Source organism: Polyodon spathula, chromosome 24 (genome assembly GCF_017654505.1).
Source record: "Polyodon spathula isolate WHYD16114869_AA chromosome 24, ASM1765450v1, whole genome shotgun sequence".
Taxonomy (NCBI): Eukaryota; Metazoa; Chordata; class Actinopteri; order Acipenseriformes; family Polyodontidae; genus Polyodon; species Polyodon spathula.
In genome coordinates, this window is record NC_054557.1 from 21,975,482 (window position 1) to 22,000,193 (window position 24,712).

Sequence of the window (24,712 nt, forward strand, 5' to 3'; positions counted from 1 at the left end):
GTGTGTGTAAATTGGAATAAAGCGATTTGCTCCAGTGCCAAGTTTTCCATTTTGTGAAACACAGTAGAATAAAAAGCTGTACAATTTCTAGTTATGTGCTGTATTGGTACAAAAGGCTTTGTTAATCTAGTTCAACAAGTGTGTGTGACAGTGAGTAGTTGTGTGTGACACCAGCATATTTGCAATATTTATTTTAAGCCAGGCCAGTACTGGAAGTCAGAGGCCTGCTATTCAAACATGAAATAGTCAAATAATATCTGAATATATATATAGGTAGCACATCCATCGTGTATTGGATCACCTATTTTACCAAATGGTACCATCTAAAGGTGATTAAACCGTCACAGGGTTCCCATGTGTACCGTAAATGGTACAATTGTTGTTCTTTTTTTAATATATATATATATATATATATATATATATATATATATATCCTTTAGCATACCTTTCAATTACAGTGTTTACCCGTGCTTTCACTACATTCACTTTCATTAGACTTTGCCCTACTTCTAAGGGTTTGTGGCAGGCCAGGAAGAGAATAGCATACACAGAGACAGCGCTAGGGTACGAAGGCACTGTGACGCGTTTTATTAATAAATAAAAAGTTTAAACAAAACAGATCACCTATTCAAAATAAACGGCACGACGGCTAAAACAAACAGACAGCTCAGGCACGAAACAAAAACAAGTATCGTGCTGGTGTAAACCTGCATGGATAGCAACTGCTTTCTATTATTTGACATTGTCTTACATCTCACTTCGTTCTGTCTCTGAACACACCCTGTTCAGCTAAAGCTGCAGGTCTTTTATGTTGTGGCCGAGGGGTCAACTGACCACCAATTACCTAGTTTACCCCTCAACCACATTCAGCGTGGGTTTTCTCATGCGTGGTCAACAGGCAGTTTGTCAATAATCACTCACTGTTGACCACGCATTCTCAAGATTTTATCTGGGTGGGTCATTCTAACCCCATCCAAGCTGTAAACAATAACAATAAAACTTTTTAAAATACATAAACAGTACATTAATAATACAACAAATACAAAATAACACAACATAATATGCACAGGGGCTTGGAACAGTACTGTTAAAATTAAATATTTTTTACCACTCCTTTGCTGTCTTAAGATGTTTGCTATTGTTCTTGTTTGAATTACTTGAATTTGTTTTTACTAATATAAAGACACTTGCATTTAATGTATGTTGGCAGGCAACTAGAACTGAACAGCAGCTCCTGAACTCACAGCCAGAGCAAAGACTTACCAATAATTAAAAAACTAAAACACAGTATTTGAGCCATTGCAATAAGCGCCATTAAGTATTACTGCAAACATCACGAGTTGGAAAATGTAATCTGAAGTTGATTATTCTTAGTTTGCTTTAATGCTTGCATGAAAATAACATGCATATACTGGGCATTCCCTTATAAAAGTTTACCAGTAAAAACAGCAATAAAACACATTGGCACTAAATCTCTGAGGTATGGAAAGCATATATAAAATAGGTAAAGTATACATAGTACATGCATACTATATGGGAAAACTAAAAGTACAGTGGTAAACTTGTATATGTGTCATGTCAGGCAGAATCGAGTTACCCTGGTGTTAATGTTTAGAAGGATCACATGCTTTAACATTGGATAGAAATATGTGGTTAGTCCTGTACAGAGCAGTGGTTGCCAACATACTTGTTTCCACACCTGACTAGCTTATCTAATGCACCCTGCCCTAAGTTTTATTTTTGCTTCTCTGAAAATGTAAAGTTATTCTCAGACTGCAGAACTGTCACATACCTGTCACAATATGCAAACAAACTGGACGACCAGCGAGGCCTGTTTCTACTGAGCAGGGTCCACCGTTTTATAATTACTTGGCCATTGTCTCCAGCTTTAGTTAAACTGGATGATTGTAAGTTATCAGTGGTCCAGGGATAATATCATAAGCATACAGCTGAAGAATGGGGCTTCAATGAAACTAAACTAAATTGCAATCTGCATCACCAGTTGATTATATTTTTCAACAACATCTGGAGCTTTAACTTAACATGGCCTCTCTTCCAAAGCGGCGAGGGAAAGAATGTTCTACGCATGCAGGTACACACGTGACGTCACCGAGGTGAACAGGTCTTCCTGGTTTGAGTGTAAAAATTTAGACGGCTCAGAAGTCGAAAAGGGCGCTGGTAGAAGAATTAGAGCAACAGTCTCGTTTAGAAATTATTGCAGTAATCGCGAAGTGTTCTTAGTTTGTTAATGTAATTTAAACTTGTAAACCAGTGCAGATTATAACCAGCTGTGTTGCGATTTTTTTTTTTAAAGTAAGTATTATTCAGAGCTAGTTTAATGCGGTAAGGCACCAGTAACCAGTACGCATTTGTTTATTTTTTTTTTATTTATTTATTTTTTTGTAATAATACTTGTAAGTCATTCGTTGTAGTTTTTAATAAGACGATATCGTTGGCGTTATTTTTATGTAATGACAAATATTTTGTGAGAACGCATACGCAGTGCACGCCAACGTTTTCTAAGACATACTGCTGCCAAACAAGTTAAACTATAACTTAGTTATTTTTAGAGCGCAAAAAAAAAAAAAAAAAAAAACTAAATGACTTTATATACTCAGTGTTACTGGAAACTACAAATGGAAACGGTTTGATTCTGCTGGTAAGAGTACACATGTTGTTTGTGTTTGTAGGCATTTAAAACCCATAACAGGACTGCAAAAGTTAAGGTGTGTTTTATTAGAATGTTTCAGAGTTTACCTATTTGCATGGGCAAGCAAGTTGGTTAAGAATGTCATTCTTTCCTGTTTGTGCCCTGTAATAAGGGGATTATTGCCATGTTTCAGATGTTTGTTTCGATGGGTACTGTTTATGGTAGTGCTTGTTTGTGCTTCTCCTTCACCAGCCCATTTGAGTCTGAAACAAAGGCGTTATAACAAATAAAGTCTCGTTTTTGAAACCTCCACATTTTAACTAAAGCTGTGTGCTGTGGTATTTGGTGTACAGATATATGCAGCAGGTGTTTAGCTAAGGAACATTTACAGATAATTACTCTAATAATATCATACAGTACACTAAGTTAAATGGAATTACATTTTGTCTCTCTTCTCTTTTTTTACATTTAGTCTCTGTTATTCTCCTTTCAAGAACACTCTGAACCCTGACAGGCCCACCATGAGCCTGAATGAATTCTGCCGCGTGTGCGGTTCAGCGTTGAAAGGAAACCAGCGGCGCTGGATATTTGGGAAGCAGCAGTCCACAGGGACTAAGACCAGTCCTGGAAACCTGAGTCTCACTGGTAAGGGGGGTCGGGAATGGGGCAGCAGCGCTTCCCTCAACTCTCCTTCAACGGCCTCCTCGTCTTCCCCCACTTCTAGAATGGACCTGCACGCCATCCTCACTCATGTGCTGGGCAGGGAGATACCAAGGAAAGACGGGCGGGGGGAGTTTCTGTGTGGGAAGTGCGTGTCTGTTTTGGAGCGTGTCTTCAAGTTCGACACGGTCATCGCGAGGGTGCGCACCCTGTCCCTGGAGAAACTGCAGCGCCTGGCTTCCGAAAAGGAGAAAATGTGCAGCTGGATGTCTGGCATTTACACACGGCGCCACTTCAATTCCAGGAAGTCTGACACCAGCGTGGTGGATAGAATGAGTGACGTAGACTCGAACAATGGCTACCAGGCCATGCTGAGAGAGAACATGGCGCTTTCTGAATACGAATGTTGGTCTGAGAAGTGGGATTCTTGTCCCTATTACAGGAAGACAGGGAAATGCTGCCAGAAAGGGAAGAATTGTGAAGGATGCAATGCTCTGAGAGTCTCTGATTCTGATTATGAGTCGGTGTGTGGCGTACCCAGACGACTAGCCAACAGCACCCATCGCCAGAACTCCTCCTCCTCCCAATTCGCCTTATCCCGAGATAAATCCAGAAGCATGCCTCTCGATTGGCTGAATCGCTCGTATTCCAGTTCTAAAAGGGGACACTCTCTGCAATATGGCAGCACCTTGAGTGTCGGCTCAAGCCAATCGCTTAACTGTGACACCCCGGGTCCCACCTCTAGGTCCAACTCCGTCCTATCATTGGACTCTGAGGGCTTCCCGGACCCTTTTGATTGGCCGGTTGGTGACAGTGATGTGACGTTGCCGGTTTTAATGGAAGTTTTGAGGAAGATCCGTGAGATTGAATATAGGCCTGTTCAGTCCCCCCCTCGGAGCAAGATTCCTGTCTGGGACAGGGCTGGTCAGGGGAAGGGAGGGACTCCAGGCAGGCAGGAGAGGGGAGGAGGGGGAGGTCTACAGAGGGCGCTGAGTTTCGGAGAGTCACTGGATGGAGAGAACGAAGACGACGTCTTGACTGAACTCCAAGATGAGTATCTACCACTGAACAGAGGGGTGAGTGAAAGAGGATATTGAAGCTGTTGAAAGTTTAGATCATTTTTTTATGATTAATTTAATTCTGATTGGGTATGTTATTGTTTTAAGGTGCTTTCCCTTGTGTTCAGGAACTTCAGTTCTACTTCCCTGCCATGGGCGCATATTAAATTAATCGCTCACTGTTTGTTTTTGTTTTTTTTTACCTTCAAGAACACAGCTAATTTGGATACAGGGTTCCTGATGTATAGCTGTGCATTAGATGATGATGCTGGCTCTTACAAACAGACACTTGAGTGATGTTGCCTACTTTTATATATGTCTATGGCAGGCAACTAGAACTGAAGAGCAGCTTCAGTTGAAGCACCTTAAGACAGACATAAAAAAAGAATAGAATATTAAAAGGACAGTGTTTATATATATTTAACAAAAAAAATAGTGTGCATATCGGAGTTACTGAGAGAATCTCGGTGTATAATGGAGAAGTTCTGTCTGTCACTCTTGAGAGAACTGCTTTCCCAATTCTGAAGAAACTTGGTCAGGGCATTCTTTTGCACCAGTGTTTACATTATATCAGAACTGCTTATCCAATTATGATAAAACCTGCCAAGGAAATTCTTAGAACAGGACGTTCTTTTATCATGTGTTTGCAGGTCATGGTGATTTACTTCATATCTCTCGATAGTACCGGGGGGTTGCAACTGTGTTTCCAGTTGTGGTTATTCGACTGACTTGCGTTTCTACAGTACTGGTGAATTTTAATGCTGCTCCTTTGTCTCGTAGAAGCTGGTGCAGAGACAGAAGCTGCAGACTGCAGTCAGGCAGCTGAGAGGACAGCTAGAGCAGGCCCAGGCTCGGATCAGGACCCTGCAGGAGCAGCTGGAAGGAGGGGCTACCCACCCAGTGGGTGTGTCCAAGGTGTGTAAAGAAGGGGCTGATGTAGACTGTCCAATTTAATACATTTTAAAGTGTTATGAAGCAGACTATGAATAAATCCTGAATATGAAATAACATGACACTGTATAGTTACTACAGTATTCCAGAACGTCTACATTCCAAACCTCTCTAATTCTACATTTTAACATTAACAAAAGATGAATTATAGGCTCGGCTTAATATTTATTTATTTTCGAGCCTGGTAACAGGTTCGATTAGCTGTGCAAAAAACAGCTAAGGAGGGGGTTTCAGGCAGCAGCTGATGTTGAAGCTGATATAAGAACGTTCCTGTCGGCTCAAAGAATTGCAGCGAGAAGAAAATCTTTCAGTAAATGGCATGCATTGTATGCAACTGTTCTGCCCCCTCTGATTCCAGCATTGAAGACACTGAGAGAGATGTTTTGAAATGTTTCCCATTTCATTATATATTTCTAAAATTATGTGGAGCGTTCCCATTGGCTGGCTGGGTTAGGCAGCAGTGATATTAAGCAGCTAGCTGTAGGTGGCTGGGTTTAGCAGCACTGATATTAAGCAGTTAGCTTTCTGTGGCTGGCTGGGTTCAGCAGCAGTGATATTAAGTAGCGCTGGCTGTGGTGGGATTGCCCTGGCTTGTTTGCACAGAGCACTGCCTGCGCTCAGCTGCCTGTGTATTTTCCCAGTGTGGGCTGAACCCAGCTGGAATGAGTCAGTAGTTCAGCAGGATCCTAAGCATTGCCTTGGAGACAGGGTGTGTGCATGTGTACAGAGCAGTAACCCGTTAATAGTGGAGCTGCTTTAAAACTGGAGGGGGTGGAGTTCAGTGTTTACAGGGATGGCAATAAGACTCCCATTGCATACAGTACTGTGAAAAAGTATTTACCCCCTGTCTGATTTTTCTGCATTTTTGCGCATTTGTCACATTGAATTTGGTCAGATCTTTTTGTGGGTTGTAGTTGTATATAGAGGGAGTCTGAGAGAAAAAATTACACCAAAGTTTAGCGCTGCTTTCGTTTGTTTGGTGTGCAAGGTAATCAAACATGCAATCTTCAGGTGTGAAAAAGTTATTGCCCCCCCCCCTGGTTAATGAAACCCAATTGAAGGGATAGTTAAGGTCAGCTGTTTGAATACTTTGGTTTACAATCAGGCCTGATTTGGGCCAGCCCTGCCCAATATAAATCTGACTACCTTTGACCCTTACCATCAGAGCGATGTTGTCAACACACAGGTTCTAGAGCAGGGCTTTTCAAACTCGGTCCTAGGGACCTCCTGTGGCTTTTTACTTGTTTTCAGCTCTTAAACAGTTGCAGTTCAAGTTACTTATCAAATGTTACAGCTAACGTGAAATATGCAACTGTTCAAGAGCTGAAAACAAGTAAAAAGGTCTAATTAAGCAAATTATCAGTTCAGTTAAGGGTATAGTTAAGTAACTGAGAGCTCAGTTGGAACGAAAACCAGCAGCCACAGAGGGTCCCCAGGACCGTTTGAGAAGCCCTGTTCTAGAGGCACATCATGCCACCATCAAAAGAAATTCCTGAAGACCTCTGAAAAAAGTTATTCATGCCTGTCAGTCTGGAAAGGGTTACAAAACCATTTCTAAGGCTCTGGGTGTCCACAAAACCACAGCCAAAGCCTTATTGTCCTAATGGAAAAAGTTTGGGACAGTAGTGAATCTTCCCAGGAGTGGCCGTCCTTCCAAACTCTCTCCAAGAACAAGGTGTAAAATCGTCCAGGAAGTCACAAAGAACCCTAGAACAACATCCAGAGATCTGCAGGCCTCTCTCACCTCGGCTAAGGTCAGTGTTCATGACTCCACCATCAGAAAGACACTGGGCAAAAATGGGATTCATGGCAGAGTAGCAAAGCGGAAACCACCGCTCACTAAGAAAAACATGAATTCTCGTCTCAAGTTTGCCAAAAAGCACCTGGATGATCCTTAAGAGTTCTGGAATAATGTTCTATTGACAGATGAGTCAAAAGTAGAACTTTTTGGCCAACATGGGCCCATTATGTTTGGTGAAAACCAAGCACTGCATTCCACAGTAAGAACATACCAACAGTCAAGCATGGTGGTGGTAGTGTCATGATTTGGGGATGCTTTGCTGGACGACTAGCCATCACTGAAGGAACCATGAATTCTTCTCTGTAGAGAATTCTGCAGGAGAATGTCAGGCCATCCATCCTTGAGCTGAAGCTGAAGCGCAGCTGGGTCATGCAGCAAGACAATGATCCGGAACACACAAGCAAGTCTACATCAGAATGGTTGAACAAGAAATTTGAAGTTTTGGAATTGTCTAATCAAAGTTCAGACCTAAACCCCATTGAGATGTTGTGGCAGGACCTGAAACGAGCAGTTTATGTTCAAACCCACACATGTCACTGAGTTGAAGCAGTTCTGCATGAAGGAGTGGGCCAAAATTCCTCCACGGTGCTGTGAGAGACTGATCAGTAACTACAGGAAGCATTTGGTTGCAGTTATTGCTGTTAAAGGTGGTGTAACCAGTTTTGTGTTATTTGTTTACTCGGGGTCCCTTTTATGTAATACTAGATTTTGGTTGAATATCTGATAACATTCAGTGTCAAAGATGCAGAAAATCAGACAGGGGGCAAATACTTTTTCACAGCACTATAGCAGTTTGATCCATTCCTGAGTTTAATAAGACACACCTGAGCGTGTTACATACATACTGTGGCTAATCAAGCTTGGGTATTAAAACCTGGAATGGGTGAAACTGCTATGCAATAGGAGTCTTATTTCCATCCTTGTTAAGTGTTAAAGCCTACAGTAAAACTAACACCTGCCTCATAAACAGTACAAAGAGTTTGAAAAGTGCCAGCCCCTTATTACACAACCCTCTGATTTATTTTGATTTCATTGTCAAATGGGTTTAAAATCTGTTTATCTGTATGTTCTATCATGTGGTGATTGCAATGCTGGAACAGCCCTCGTTGCATTGTAACATTTTCTGTGTTTGATTTTTGTTTTGTAGACTCTAGCACCCCCAAGCCTCCTATCGAAGGAATGGCATGAGTCCCAGGCTGAAGCTTCGCTGGTAGACGGACGGCACAGCACAGAGCACATTGCACAGGTACAGCATGGCACAGCTTAAACAAGGAGAGTGACTCTACAGTGTGGGATGTCAGGACTGTACCTGCTGCACAGGGAGTGTGAATCTACAGTGTGGAGTCCTAATACCTACTGCACAGGGAGTGTGAATGAGAGAAAGTTGGTATGCTAACGCGATGGAAGGACATACTATTAAGACCCTACCTTTCACTCTGTCCTGTATCGCCTGCCTTTTTCTCGGCCTCTCTGACCCGAGCTGTGTTGCAGGAGTGCATCGCTGTGATCCAGGAGGCTAGTCTCGGGGTTGCAGCAGGTCACATAGCTGCACGATCCAGAGCCGGAGAGAGCTGGGCGCCACAACACGTCCACCTCAAAGAGCTGCACTAGTGTCTTCCCGTCCTCCCCTACTCAAACACAACACGTTGTGCTTCAGTACATAGGCTATATATATATATATAATATATATATAGGTATATATATATATGTTATAGAGTCCATAGCTATTTTAGGGTCCTATATAATATATATTCTATATAGGATATATAATATATATATACCTCTATTACAGTACAATGTATAATGTAAAGAAAATATCATTGCACCCTTAATGTCTGTCCCCCTGCTGGGTATGAAATATAGTGGAGGCAGTCGTGCAGTACACATGCATACTGTAGGTCACACTTTACATGTTTGCATGCATCTGGAAAACTACTTATTAAATTGTGTTGGAACTTAGTATGAACATTTAACTGTTTGGAAGCTCATTCTTGTTCTTTTCATTTTGTTTCCAGCGTGCTGTGGAGGCAAAGTTTTCCGAGCTGAAGGCAACAGAGAGAGAGGTGCAGAGTCTGAGACAGACAGCCAGAGAGAAGGACAGAGACCTGGTGCGCTTGGCAACCGTGCTACAGAGCAACGAGGACACCATCCATGTAAGCACAGCAAACACACAGGCACTGACTGGAGGAAACTAGGGAAGAGAGCAGCAGCTAGTGCTTCCATCGGTGTTAAGAAACTGAGTCAAGCAGACAAGTGTTTCAGCTAGTGCCTTCATCAGTGTTACTGACACTAGAAGAAACTGAGTCAAGCAGACACATTTGGGCTCCAGTGCCTTCATCTGTATTATTGAGATAGCAGGATGTGGTGGGTAAATGGAGGAGCTTTTCCGTGACAAGTATTGAATGGTTGAGGGGTTTTGACATAAATACTCGTCTGTGTGCTGGCGATTTGCTTTAGAATACAGTTGCTAGTGGTTTGTAATAGAAGCAGTGCTGTCATGGACATCTTGACTTTGTCTCTCTCGCTCTCTCTGCAGGCCCTACGCTGGGAGCTGTCTCAGAAGGAAGGTGCACTGCGGGAGAGGCAGAGCATGCTGGAGAGAGAGAGGGAGGCGTGGACACACAGAGACACACTGCAGACGGGGCTGCTGGCAGAGAGGGAAGCGCTGCTGAGCTCACTGCAGGGGGCGCTGGAGAGCAGCCAGAGAGACGTGCAGGTGAGACAGAGGGAGACACACACTCTGCACAGACAGGGTGGCTGAGGGAGGGAAGCACTGCAGGAGAGGGAGACAGACGGAGGCACACACACAAAGCTAACACTAAGATTAACTAAAAACTGTTAGCTGTGTAAATACAGGGTGAGTCGTAATATTTTGCGTTGTTTTAAAGTCTACTTAAAAATGTTTATTAAAAATTATTGAATAACCCCTAGTGGCCAAAGGTGCATCATCCTCCATGTACCCCTCAGTTTTGGATCGCCCCATATTTACCATGAATGAAAAGTCCTTTGCTTACATAATGACATCTATATCTTAAATAGCACTTATCCAGTTATTAGGCTGTTTTCTTTCCATGTCTTGTTCTGTACTATTTTGTACATGTTTTTGATAAACATTGTCTTCCACCTTTGCAACATGTGTGCCTATTTCTGTTATTTGTTATGAATACAATAAACAGTAGAGTGTGTGTCCACCCCCCCCAGGCGTTGTCGGAGTCTGTGATAAGCCAGGGAGTGGAGGGGGCTGGGGCAGCTGCCCAGCTAGCCAGTCAGCTGCAAGAGAAGGATGCGATGCTGGGTCAGCTCCTGAGAGAACAGAGAGAGCAGAGCGATGCCCACTGGCAGGAGGTGAAACAGCTCCTGACTGCGCTGGAGAGCAGGGAGATCATTATACAAGTAGGAGAACGTAACATATATAGGCTCTGATTACAGAGCAGTTTGATCCGTTACTCGTTTCTCTAAGAATTTAATAAGACACACCTTGATACCTATTCACTGGGGCTAATTAAGCTCGCAGTAAAACCTGGAATGGGTGAAGCTGCTATGCAATAGGAGTCTTATTTCCATCTCTGTCTGATTTTATTTAGGTAGTTTGAGTGCTAGACACAAATGAACATCATTAACAAAGATTACACAAATAATAAAAATAAGAAAAAAAAAAAAAGTTAATTCTAAAGCCTTCAATGTTAATCACCTCCTTGTATTTAATAAACTTATTTTACAAAGTCTCTTTTATTTAATTCTATTAAGTGTTTTTATTGCTATGTAGGAACCTCAAGTAGACCAACATTTTGGCTAATGCATTTATAGATGCTGACAACTGTTTCTTCTCTTGTTTTGTTGAGATGGATCTTGCAAACCAATTGACAGAATGACAGATCATTAAATTGAATACATAAAGAAATTAGAAATACTATAAGACTTAAATTCAACGACAAACTTCGACTGGACGTCCCCTTCAGTGTTTTCTAACTGAAGCGTTTATGTGAGGTTTTTCTAAGTTCAGTGCAATTGAATGTTAGACGGTAAACTGTAAGAAACTAAGTGAAGCAGAACATTTATACAAATTGAGAGTATTGGATAGTAATGGTTTCTGTACCCCTTCCAATACAGTATTGCAGCAGGGATGGAAGTAAGACTCCCACTGCTTAGCAGTTTGATCCATTCCTGGTTTTACTATGTTTTACACACCCGAGCTTTCTACATACACTGTGGTTAATCAAGCTTGTAATAAAGCCTGGAATGGACAAAGCTGCTATGCAAGAGAAGTCTTATGCCATCCCTGTTGCAGCGTTCTAGGTAATATGGAACAGCTCTCTGGTCTCGCAAGCATGAATTGCCCACAGTGCTTTGAGTAGCAGTGTTTTTTACTAAGGGTTTTCATTGTATGTGTGCTTGGTTTCAGGAGCAGTCTGCACAGCACAGCCAGGCTCTGTCTCAATCCTCCCTGGAGCTGTGTGAGGCACAGAGAGAGCTGAGAGAGAGGGAGAGGGAGAGAGCGAGGGAGGAAAGTGGAGCCGCACTGGAGAGAGAGAGGGAGGAGAGAGGGCTGAGGAGCATGCTGGAGCAGAGGGACCGGCTCATACAGGTGAAAAAACCACAGGTTCCCCCGCCAGCCTCTTGAGTGCAGTATCATCCTGCTTGGTGTTAGTTCACCACATTGTTACAGAGCTTAGTTTCATGAGAAGTGCAGTGATCAGACAGACTTGAGCCCCACCTGATCAGTTTGACAATATAATTCCTCCTTCCACAGTTCTATTGCACTGTCAAATTGAACAGCATTGTGGGGCACTGCCTGCCTGGATCTTTAATGAAACTAAACTGTGGAAGAATATAGTAAACTAAAGAGACATCAAAAAATAATGTATATTATAGTGCCAAACTAAACAGGATTGTGGGGCTCTGTCTGCGGCAAATATTGAAATTACAATTTTAAAAAGTAACTTCAAAACTTCCCAAAGTATAACGTTTGAATTTTGTAACCTATTTTTTTTGTCTGGAGCAGCAGGTTTTGGCCGACGCCGAGGAGAAAGACGGGCTCCTGTTCAAACTGCAGCAGCAGGTCAACGAGCACTATGATTTCAGAACGGGGATGAAACAGACTCTCTGAGGTGAGTATTCAGATTGAGTTTTCCACACATCCGGTGAGCGTCATTAGTGTTGATCAGGCTAATTTACTAGTTCATGTGAAGAAATAGCTGCCTGGTTTTGTGTCGATTGATGCCTTTCTTACTCTGCGGAGAACAGCAATCCATAAAACCCCAGCACTGTTTCTTCACTTGTTTCCCTTGGAATAGTAAATTAGCCCAATCAACAGTAAAGACGCTTGGACAATTTGAAGAATCGGTTTGCGCAGCTCTGGTCCGATTTGATTTAGTCAAAAAACACTGCAGCTTGTTTGTGATGCGCAAGGTGTGTGACCGTGATTTATAGCCCTTTAGACAAAGGAGGATGTATCTCTTAACTTAATATAATAATTTCAAATTCTTAAACTAAGCTAAGCTCTGTGTATGTGTTGTGTGCACATTATCCTCCTATGAAAGAATTCCTCTCAGCCAGTGAAATAATCTAATAAAAAACATGTCATGTCTAAGTATATAAATACAACATTCTATTTCCTATGCCAATGTGTATTTTTATTTGTTTATTTATTTGTTTATATGTGCAATTATTTTAAAGGAAACCCTGTCCAAGACAACAGTGCCGAAACAATTATCCAGCAAGGCAGTGCAATACTGCCACCTGGTGAAGACTTTAGAAATGGTGACCACAGATTTGACCAGTGAAAAGCCCCCTGAGAATAGGGGTTGAACTCCTCGGCAATGATGCTCATGTGGACTTTGCCCAAGAACCGCTTCACTGCCATCCAAACTACTGAAGAGCTTGTTCTTGCCACAATAAAGTGCTAACTGTGTTTTTTATTTTCTTCATTTGTATAGTTTAGTGGTGATTAACGTGCTAAGCTTCACTAATAATGTGTTATTAACAGTATAGAGACTTTGACAACTGCAGTGACATCATGAGGATTTGATTAGTCTAGAGCCCACTGGAACATGGTCAATATGTGTCCTTTATATCCAGAGAATGTAGAGTAATCCTTTCACTGCCAGCGATTCGGGCTTGAACTGGTCTCTGCACTCCTTGTGCCGAGACCAGCAGTGGTGACGGGTACTGTCAAATTAGCAAATTATATTGTATTAACTTCTAAATGCTGCTGGCAAGGTCGCTGGAAGTGAAGATTCATAAACATACGACAGCCGGAATGAAGGCAGTTAGTGTGGCTGCATTTTAAATAACCCAGCTGCTGTGTCAGGTGCCGTGGGCTGTAGGGAGATATTTCTGACCCCTAGATTCCTGTCTTCAAACTGAATTTGAGTTTTTTTCCAACTTATGAGTATATAGCTTTTAAATTTTTTTATATATGGCTTTTTTGGTATTGTGGGTTGGTTATGGTAGAAATGTAATCCTGGTACTGGTATGTCATCACTTTAACTAAGGAGCACAGGGTTAATATGATCAGTATAATAAAAATAGTTGCATAAAATGAAATGCTTATGGCTAATTCTGGTAAATAAAAATCTATTTTCTGTAGACACAACTTTGATAAGTTTGTTTTTTTTAATTAGCAAAAATCTACAAGCTGAATTGATACATGTGATGTTTAATAAATCTAATTAACCCCAATCTGATAATGATAATGAGCAAGTAGACCCACGCATGAAGAGCTCTGACACGTGTGGGCCAATATACGCAATATACACAGGAGGCTCTTCCTATTAACTGCTAACCCTATTAACCAACCCAGAGAACAGGCGTGTTGCATTTTGAGGAACCAAAAGCAAAGTGCTTGGCAAGAACAAGAAAAGTGTTCAGCGTCAAATCATTTCAGTAAATCAATTACAAAAGCAACACCTTCATTATCCGTTATGTTACGTTATCTTCGTTATGAAATTTGCACATATGATAACCGTTAAATTTTTTTTAAAGAAATACAGTGGTAACATCTGCAAGTTATCAAATAAAGGCTCAAAAGAAGAAAGACTAATGAAAATCACTTAGATTACTGTAATTTACAAAAATAAAACCAAAGCAACACACTTCCTTTCATGGAATGATTTAAACATTTGGTGTTTAGTATTTTACTATGCAAATAACTCGGTACGTTTCTTTTTTTATAAAGACAATCAGAATAAAAAAAAAAACTGAAGTTGTACACTCTCAATGTTATACTACAACAGTATTAAGATCTATTATTTGCTCAAAATGATGTGGTGCTGTAGTTTGTTAAAACATTTCTTCACTTACCTAAGAAAATTGGAATACTGTTACAACTAGTTTAAACATAAAACAGCCGGCACAGCAAGCTCCGGGTAACAGAACGCAGCAATGAAACCTGTATTCTGTGTCGGTGACAGTTTCCTTCAAAACCGTGATCAAAATACAGATCTTCCTCATACTTTGCTATGGCTGCAAGTACCGTCTCTTGATTTAGAAGACGCGTGTTTCCAGTTGAAAAAATACGTTAACTGGTGTAGAACCAAATTACGATAATTGCGGTTTAGAAACAATATTAATATCGTAATGTACCTAAACCGCAGCAAACCGAAAAAAAACGGTATACCGACCCATCCCTAGTGTGAAGTCATAACCAAGGCCATAGCACAAGGCATCCATTGTTCGCTGCTCATCCATTCCCCTTATTCCACTTTATTTCCTTACTATTACACACACATGTTTAGCTATTGTTCCAGACCTATTTGTGGTGGCCACTCCAATTCAGTTATACACCACTTACTGGTTTAGGTTTTGTTACATTCACTGTACAATGTTAGAATGACAGACTGTTTTCCTGTACATAAATCTGCCCCTGGGGATTGTAATAGACAATTAAACTGAATTGAATTCAGGGGCTGTGGGTTAAGCACTAACAGATGAGGAGAAACGGGCATGCAGGATTTATTTTCAAATAAAATAGGGAAAACCGCTTGACGCTACCAGCAGCGGTAGTGAGGGTACATACAACAATACAGAACAGAAAATGCAAAACAAAACTGCAGAATGACACGGCCAGTGATGCTCTGGGAGGTCCCGCTGACACACTGTTGCCACGGCCAGCGCGACTCTGAGAGATCCTGCTGACACTGTCGACACGGCCAGCACGACACTAAGAGATCCCGCTGACACGCCCTCGACACGGCCAGCGCGACTCTGAGAGATCCCGCTGACACACCTGTGTTTGTCCCTCTCAGATTTAATACACAATTAACTATAAACATGAAGAGGAATAATTTAGAAAAAAATAATGTAAATAACTTACTTAAAGAAACATCATTAAATGTAATGCAAGAAGTGAAGAGAGCACCAATTAGAAGAATTTGAGACATTCGTTTTGAAATTCAAAAAATAACAGATGAATCGTGTCGTAGATCTTCGCGGTACCTCCTCCTTCCTCTTCCTCATCCTTATGGAAAATATAGTTTTCTAGATTTGTCTGGTTTTCTCCATTACATCTTAACACCGTCCATCGAAAACTTGAAGTGCTCCCGAATCTGAAACAGCAACCACAAGAAACACATCAAAGTATGCAACATTAGTGTATCTGCTTATATATTTATCAATCTACTATAGCCAAAGCTGAGTCAAATTATTTGGGCAATGCCTTCAATGGTGTCATGAAAATGAGATCAGCTACTTAGTTTGGCAGAAAGTCCAATGCACAGGAAATTCAGTTTGGATTTCTGAAAGGGAATGTCAGCTACCTGCTCTAAAATGGCTTCGCTCACTTTGGGGTCTTCAAGATTCATTCCTCTTGGTGCGATAAATTTGACCATTCCGATTGCCATGTAACATGCTATCTCACCCCATTGGGGAACAGGATTAGGGACATGCATGTTCCTAGGTTGTTTCTACATTAACCCACACAAGTGTGTGTATCTGGGGTACTAATTGTGTTAAGAACTGCCTATAGCATGTTATGGGGGTCTTGATTGACAAGTGGGTGCCCCATGGGTGTTTTTTGCAGGTTTAATTTTGGGTTATGATAGGAGGTTGACTCTCTATTTATTGATTGCCATGGACTATTTCTCCAAGTGGCCTGAAGCCTACTACCCTACCCTGCCAAGAGCCTGTTGTAGCAGTGGCGGAGGTCCTCATGGGACAGTTCCCCCGATATGGGGTCCCGAGTGAACTCCATAGAGACCAAGGATGAAATTTTAAGTCTAAGATCTTCCGGGAGGTCTGCAAGCTTCTGCGGATACAAAAGATGTGTGTCACGGCACTGCATCCCCAGAGTGATGGCATAGTGGAGCGATACAACCGCACCTTGGAAGTTCATCTGTCTTTGTTTGTGGAGCAGCACCAGCATGACTGAGATACCCACCTGTCTCTCCTGGGGGTGAAAAAGACAATGTACCAGGACCAGAATACGTACACCAACTGCAGGACCTCATGGATAAAATCCATCTGTTTGCCTGCCGCCATGTAAGAAGAGAGTCTAACCGGCAAAAGCAACAGTATGACATTCATGCTCGAGAGACCTACTTTGAACCAGGAGACAAGGTGTGGGTCTACTCACCGCGCAGGGTCAGGGGCAGAAGCCCAAAGCTCACCAGCACCTGGGAGGGCCCCTGCTTGGTCCTGGAAAGGCTCTCAGACGTTGTCTATTGGGTGCAGCTTAAAGGGAAACAATGGATGATTATTCTTCACCAGGACTTGCTCGCACCCTATTGTCCTGGAGAGCCTGAAGAGAATGAGACCCAGGTGCTTCTGTCTGAGAGGGAAGATCCCCCTCTTGACCTGCCTGTCTTTTTCAGGAGCCTGTCACTGTTCCTCTTTCTCCCAAGGCTACTGTTTCAGCCCCCTGTTTCAGATCGTGTTCAGCCTTCTAATAATAACAAACAGTAACTGCTTAGACAAGAAAGAACTCCTTCTGGTTCAGCTCTAACCATACAAAGGAACAGATCACTTCTCTACACCCCCCTTTTGTATTGTCAATCATGACCCCTTGATTAAATAGTGCAACTGCTCCTCCAATCCACAGCTGCCACATCATTTCCATTCCGGATCGATGATTTAGTGAGATTTATCACCAATAATCATTCTGTCTCTGTCACACACCCCTACTGGGGTAAAAGGGGAACAGTATTAGGGTTCCCGTAGTGGTTCTACATTGACACACCCAATGTGTGTGTGTGTGTGGGGCACTAATTGCATTGGGAATTGCCTGTAGCACATTATGGAGGTGTTGATTAACAAGTAGGGGTACCATGGATGTTTTTTGTGGGTTTAATTTGGGACTATGATAGGGAGTTGACTCTTGTGTGGGCAGGATAAGGGAGTGATTGCTATTTGTGAGAGCAGTGCCTTGAACAGAAACCTACTGAAGTAGTGTCTCAGTCTAGGTTTTTTTTTCAGTAAACTAAACTCTGTTGCTGTTAGTGATATATTCTTTGTGTAGCTCAGTGTGTCTCTTAGCCAGAGAGGTTGAATTACTACTACTACTACAACTAATAATAATAATAATAATAATAATAATAATAATAATAATAATAATAGTAATAATAATAACTAGAACTGCCAGGCAGTTTTACGGCTCCCAAGCCCCAGTATTAGTACCCGTCTAAGAGTGTTTACTTCTCAATATGCCAAGTTTAAAACCAGCAACTTCAACAGTTCCACAGAAAAAGATTTTTAGTTTTTTCAAAAATGAATCAGGCAGCCATCTTGTTTAACGCACAAATACCATTTTTGAAAATTTAAGTTTTACCGACACAGGCACGATGGTTTTCAAGTTTGGAGTTAATCAAGTGAACCATTTTTAAACTGAAGCAGTTTTAAATATAAGAAAAATATATAGGAGTGGCAGCCGTATTGTTTCATGAAACATAACCATTTTGACGCTTGTATTCCGCTGTCACCGGAATGATGTCTACCAAGTTTGGAGTCTGTTGGTCAGACGGTTTTCGAATAAAAGCAGTCTGCTGTTAAGGGCGCGTTTCGGTGAGATTTGCGGCAGCCATTTTACTATTGAATTGTATCACAGCAACTTCTGCTTTGCAAGCAGGTTTGGATGGTGATAATATCTACCAAGTGTCAGATCAATCACTTCAACTGTGCCAAAGAAAAACATTTTGGGAGGTTTCAAGAAGAAATGCCTCACACGGCCATTTCAGTTGTATTGCTACAGTATCAAGAATGATGGTGGTGAAGTTTCGAGTTAGTCAAGTAAATCGTTTGTCAACCTAGGCAGTTTTAAATTTCGGACGTAAACGTACACCTGGCGGCCATCTTGTTTTATAAAACATAACCATTTTGACATATTTGTATTCCATTGTTACCGGGACGGGGACAATAACTACCAAGTTTGGAGTTTGTTAGTCAAACGGTGTTCAAATAGCAGCAGTTTGCTGTTAAGGGCGCATTTCGATAAGATTTGTGACAGCCATTTTGATATTAAAATTTATCGCAAAAACTTCTGCTTCGCAAACTTGATGCAAGTTTGGATGCTGATGATCTATGCCAAGTTTCAGATCAATCACTTCACCGGTTCCCAAGAAGAAGATTTCGAAAGGTTTTATCAAAAAATGCGTCACGGCGCCAATTGCAAGGACGCAGCAGCAAAACTTTTTCAGCATCTGACAGCCAATGTATCCACCTTTTTACCTGCCAAATCAGAACCTGATCAGTCACACAGCTTTGAAGCAGCAGCAGTTTAAAGTTTTAGGAAGAAAAAGAAAAATAATTAAAAAAAAATCTTAACAATAGGCTAATATTTTTTGTGAACAAGTAATATGAAAATGTGAAAAATATTACATTGCAAAGACACTGCTTGAAGGCCAGTGGTCTGTCTGTACAAGACACCACCTGTAATGAAACTTTATTGGGAGAATCATAGAATACAACTGTGTACCAACTAATAAGACCCTGTGTCAAAGCATTTGGTTAGTATTTTGCATTTTTGATATAGCCAGAGGGTAAAACAATGCACCAGCATAGGTATTCATTTTTAATGGCAACTTAAGCAAGGGAATTAAAGAAAGAATATAGCTGTGTGCCAAACATTACGACAACAGCTGTCACGTGTGCTGTCTCTATGCAAAATGTTCTAAAGTAACAAGACCGCAATATGGCAGCCATGTTAGGTCAAAGGTCAATGCCATGATCGCCAACACCTATAGCATGAAGAGTTAATATAACCCTGAACATGTGATGTCACTACTATACCTCACATAGGCTCAGAGGCTTTCACAGTGAGGGAGAGTCACTGCAATACCTCACATGGGCTCCGAGGCTTTCACACTGTGGGAGAGTCACTGCAATACCTCACATGGGCTCCGGGGCTTTCACACTGGGAGAGTCACTGCAATACCTCACATGGGCTCCGAGGCTTTCACACTGTGGGACAGTCACTGCAATACCTCACATGGACTCTGAGGCTTTGCAACCAAACTGGCATGAAAGGGTTCATCTTTCTTATGCGACACCCACAATCGAACTTGATCTCGAGAACCACAGAATATAGCTGTGTACTGACTAGGAAGCCAATAGCTTCAGGCAATGGGAAGAGCGGTTTGCAAACTTATACAAACTGCCCTTAAGACGATGCTAAATAATAAAAATAATGAACATGTATAATATAGGAGCAGCTAGATCTTCACCTCTGTATAATATAGGAGCAGCTAGATCTTCACCTCTGTATAATATAGGAGCAGCTAGATCTTCACCTCTATAATATAGGAGCAGCTAGATCTTCACCTCTATAATATAGGAGAAGCTAGATCTTCACCTCTGTATAATATAGGAGCAGCTAGATCTTAGCCTCTATAATATAGGAGCAGCTAGATCTTCACCTCTGTATAATATAGAAGCAGCTAGATCTTCGCCTCTATAATAGAGGAGCAGCTAGATCTTCACCTCTGTATAATATATGAACAGCTAAATCTTCGCCTCTATAATATAGGAGCAGCTAGATCTTCACCTCTGTATAATATAGGAGCAGCTAGATCTTCACCTCTGTATAATAGAGGAGCAGCTAGATCTTCACCACTGTATAATAGAGGAGCAGCTAGATCTTCACCTCTGTATAATAGAGGAGCAGCTAGATCTTCACCTCTGTATAATAGAGGAGCAGCTAGATCTTCACCTCTGTATAATAGAGGAGCAGCTAGATCTTCACCTCTGTATAATAGAGGAACAGCTAGATCTTCACTGTTGCTTTTCTTAAGATTGTAGACCTTTATGCCAGTGCAATATCTATTCTGCGCAGTTGCTGTGTGTGTGCGGGGACAGCAGCGTGACTGTGGAGGGCATGCACCATGCACTTTGTATACAGATATAGCAAAGAAATGTAAAAGGCAAATGAGAATTTATTCCATACAGTAAATACTTTCTTTCTTAGTAAATACTTTGCATTTTGTATTTTTTGTTTGGCTTAGTTAGTCACCTGCCCAAATAAGGGATTTACAGGAAACCAGTAGCCAAAAAAAAAAACAAGCATGTAATGTTGGTTGTTATCTGGGTACATTGTGATGGAAAACAAGACTTTGATAACACAGACTCTTAGGCTTCCTAACCCTCTAGAATATAATACTGTATGATAGAATTAATATTCATTTTGTTAAAAAAATGTTAAGTCAAGTGCTTGATTTTACATTTACCATGTTTGCAGAGGGCACTGAATTCTGCATGGAGACTGTTTGCACCAATTATGCCAATCAGATAGTATCCACAATTAGGAGTTTAAAGGATATTAAGGATATGTTTCTATGCAATTCAAAGATGAATGACTCGCCATTCAACTAAACAGCAGGCTCTGTAGTCGAGACTCGAGAGGTCAGTAAGGGTCTTATGCTGATGTTAGTATTATTAACTCATCGGACGCTAGCAGGTGATTCATTACACTATTAGGCTGTTGTATTTTTTTAAGCCAGCCGTCACAAAGACAAGTTTACAGAACACCGTGGGCCCTATTGACAAAACTTTAACTCATGAGTCAAAGAAATTATTTATTTAAAAAAAAAATCTGATTTTATGACTCAAACATGTATGGTCCAGTACATAGGAAACTCCAATACCCAGAAGTATTCAGTTTATTAAAATGTTGTATAGGTGATGTTTATTAATTCATGTATTTTTTAAAGCCAGATGAAGGCCAATAAAAACACCTTCTAGACACTCATCCTGCCAATTGCCCTGCTTGTGAAATGGGTCAGTATGCCCCTGGTGTGCCCAGTTGAAGTAGATGGCATCATCGCTGTTAGAACACTGCCAGTTCTGTGTGTCATCACGATACAGCCTGATCCAGGCAGCACCATTGGGAGAATCTTTTGCAATATTTAAGAGCTGCTTTGCTTCCTCCTGGCTGCGCACAGTGGCCAGGTCTGTGTCCTTCTCTCTACAGTAGCTCTGCGCATCAGACCAGGTCATCTCATTTTCCACAAACACATGTTTTCTGATCTGATTAGAAGCAGTTAACACAAAAACTTAAAAAAAAAAAAAAACATTAATAGCTCAAAATCTAGGATAATTGGAAATGTGAAGGGTGACGTGTGTACGTACAACCATCTCCACTATATTCTCTTCACGGGGCATTGCATTTCCAAAAATGAACCACTTCTGCATAATAAAAGTCGTTGCAAATGTAAACAGAAAGTTGCTGTTCTCTGATCTGGTTGCATAATATAAACAATGTCTCCAAACATACCCCTTTCTGTGTTTAATGCATCTGAAAATAAAATGCAAATCCTTTACATATTAAAATGCCAGGTCCTCAAATGAGGAGGCAGTCAGCAGGCAGACCCCTGATTTATCATCAAGTGAGCTGAAGTTTACAGAAAAGTAAGACAAATGATGCCACATAACACGCCACGAATATGGCAATACCACAAAACATTTTGGAATTCAATAACACAAGATTACAGTACTTGTAAAAATGGATCTCTACAATGTCTTAAATGCCAACATTTTACAAAGATAAAACATGGCTATGTTTATGAAAGCAAGATGTCAGCTAAATTAAATAAAATTATATTAAATGCTTGTGTTTTTGTTCCTGCAGCCAGGACATGTTTCGTATTGCTGCTACACAAACTCTTAAAATAGACTTGAGGAGGCAGTGTGGTTCAGTGGTTAAAGTCCAGGGCTTGTAAGTAGAAGATCGCTGGTTCAAATCCCACCTCTGACACTGACTGACTCACTGTGTGACCCTGAGCAAGTCACTTAACCTCCTTGTGCTCCATCCTGTGGATGAGATGTTAAATCAATGTCCTATTGTAAGTGTCTCTGCATATAATGAACATTTCGCAGTCTACCTCTGTACCTCAGCACTTTGTGATGGTGGTCCACTATAAAAGGTGCTATATAAAAATGAAGATATTATTATACTAGGCGACTGCACATTATGACCCTGGGGAGGTGGCCTCCACAGACACCACTTCCTCTTTTGCTTCTCACTGATAGGGTAAGGTTGGTATACTAACCTCTCCAGTTGCTGTGTTTGAGTCTGTGTGAAAGAGCTCTCATTCAAGTTTTTCTCAATGGTTGTGTTGCTGGAAGTCAGCTTGCCACTTCCCTGGAGTCAGAAACAGCATCTGTAACTGAGCTGTAAACACTGTGCAATGGCGCTTGGTTAAATATTTCTCTCACTTTTCAACAGCCTGCATGGCTTTGCGACTGTAGTCTGCTTTTCTGACTCTGCAGCATCTGCTGTTGTGTGTGTTTTTTCTACTGCTATTGCAGCTAAAAAAAACAATAACACCTGGCCCGAAGCTGACCCCACATTCACCGGTGGTCACCCCGGATGTTCCAGAGCCGGACGTCAGCTTGGCTGACAAGGACCAAGATGCGATTTTGATCGCGGCCTCTTGGGAAGGTAGCGCCTTCCTTCAGAAGGAGGAGGAAGGATAGGTCCAGGACCTGACCTTTGAGATGCGCCCAAGCTCAGAAATAATCTCCGATGCTGGGTTTTTCTCTATTTCAAACTCGATCTCAGCGCTGATGAAGTGGACCTCCAATTTCCTGCAGGTACCTTAGAAGGCACCACCCGAACAGCGCGATCAGAGTTTAATATTCAGCCTCCTATTCCTTGCCCTCTGTCCTTTCCAGTCTTCCTAAAAGAAGTATGGTCCACTTGGAGCCACCCGGCCTTGGCACCAAGTGTACAAAAATGGGCAACCCTGCTGGCTTCTTATGGCATGATGGCACTGGGCTTGGAGGAATTTACACCAGTGGACTTTATCTTCATGGCCCTGGTGTGAGCCCCTCCAGTAGGGGGTTTACCCAAAGACCCTGCATGCCCTAACAGTCAATGTAGGGTAACAGAGACCCACCTGAAAAAGGCATATGCGGTGGAAGCGCAAGTCACGCACCTGGCCAACATGGCAGGCCTCTTGACGGTGTATCTAGACAGCATACTAAAGCTGGCGCCCCACTCTGAATCAGTGACCTCAGAGTTGAGCCAAGTCTCAAACACGCTGCACCAGGTCTTAGGCTTCCAAGGCAAGCCCTCAGTTGGAGCCTGGCAAGCCTTGTGGTAGCTTGCAGGCAGCTTTGGCTGTCCCAAGTGAGGGTCCTGGACAAGGAAGTTAGTGTTGCTTGACGCGCCAATATCCCTTGGCCGTACCTTCGGGCTGGCTGTAGAAGAGATATTACGAGGGTGTTTTGGCAGATAGCCTCAATGTTCCCTTCCCATACCCCGGTTTGGGATAGAGCGAGACAGTGGTACCCTCCCGTGACACACACAGTGACTCAGACGATGCCAATCCCCACTGCTTCATGCGATTACAAGAGGCACCGTCATCAGGCTTCTGGTCCAATAGCCAGGCCCACCCACAACAACAGGAGGAGGCCGGGTGCGGGATTCTAACGTAACAGTGCTCCCGGAGGCAGTTCCAGCCTCAGACAGCCCCCATAGCAGGCCTCGCCCCAGCCTCAACAGCCCCGGCAGGGCCCCTGAAGGCTTGCGGTCTCAGACCCAATCCTTCTCAACACCAACTTCAGTACTGGTGCACTTGCACCTCAAACAACTGGGTGCTTGCCACTGTACACACCACTTAAGCGTTTCAGTTCCGTGCAGGTCCTCTTCCCTTACGAGGGATCATAATTACATCTGTGAGCAACCATCTCCAGGTCTCGACCCTCAAACAAGATGCAGCTCCATTACTTCTCAAACAAGCCATCCACCTCGTAGAACCCGCCTCCCAAGAGGAAAAGCGACTTCTGCCCCATCCTAGACCTGAGACACCTCAACAAAAAGTATTGGTTGGTGGTTGTCTTGGAATTGAAAGGGAACTTTAGGTTACGGAAAGAAAAGACGACACCAAACCTTGCAAGGTCGAATCGGTCACTTCTGCGGGTTCGACGCAAAAGAGGAAGTGAGCTCCATGGAAGGGCCTATCGGCAGCTCTGACATAAAATGCTCAGTGACCTGTGGCAGGCATATCCCAAAAGCACTGGTTGGTGTTCGTCTTCTCTTCAGGGAACCAGGGTTACAAATGTAACCTAGCGATTTATTTAATCTAATATACCAAAAAATATAGTATAATGAAAATACTTTTTAAATGAAATGCATGTTTGATTGGGAGGCAACAGAGCTGAAAG

General features: G+C 42.1%; 1 protein-coding gene across 1 annotated transcript; it reads left to right on the plus strand.

Moving 5' to 3' along the window:
- The first annotated feature begins 2,370 nt into the window (after nt 1–2,370).
- On the plus strand, nt 2,371–13,725 carry si:ch73-95l15.5. The gene is made up of 11 exons (XM_041225736.1): nt 2,371–2,659; nt 3,145–4,386; nt 5,149–5,283; nt 8,268–8,366; nt 8,612–8,647; nt 9,136–9,273; nt 9,657–9,836; nt 10,322–10,513; nt 11,523–11,705; nt 12,123–12,228; nt 12,797–13,725. The coding sequence occupies exons 2-10, from the start codon at nt 3,172–3,174 to the stop codon at nt 12,225–12,227; spliced, it is 2,283 nt and encodes a 760-aa protein (XP_041081670.1). The 5' UTR covers nt 2,371–2,659; nt 3,145–3,171; the 3' UTR covers nt 12,228; nt 12,797–13,725.
- Nucleotides 13,726–24,712: the final 10,987 nt, after the last annotated feature.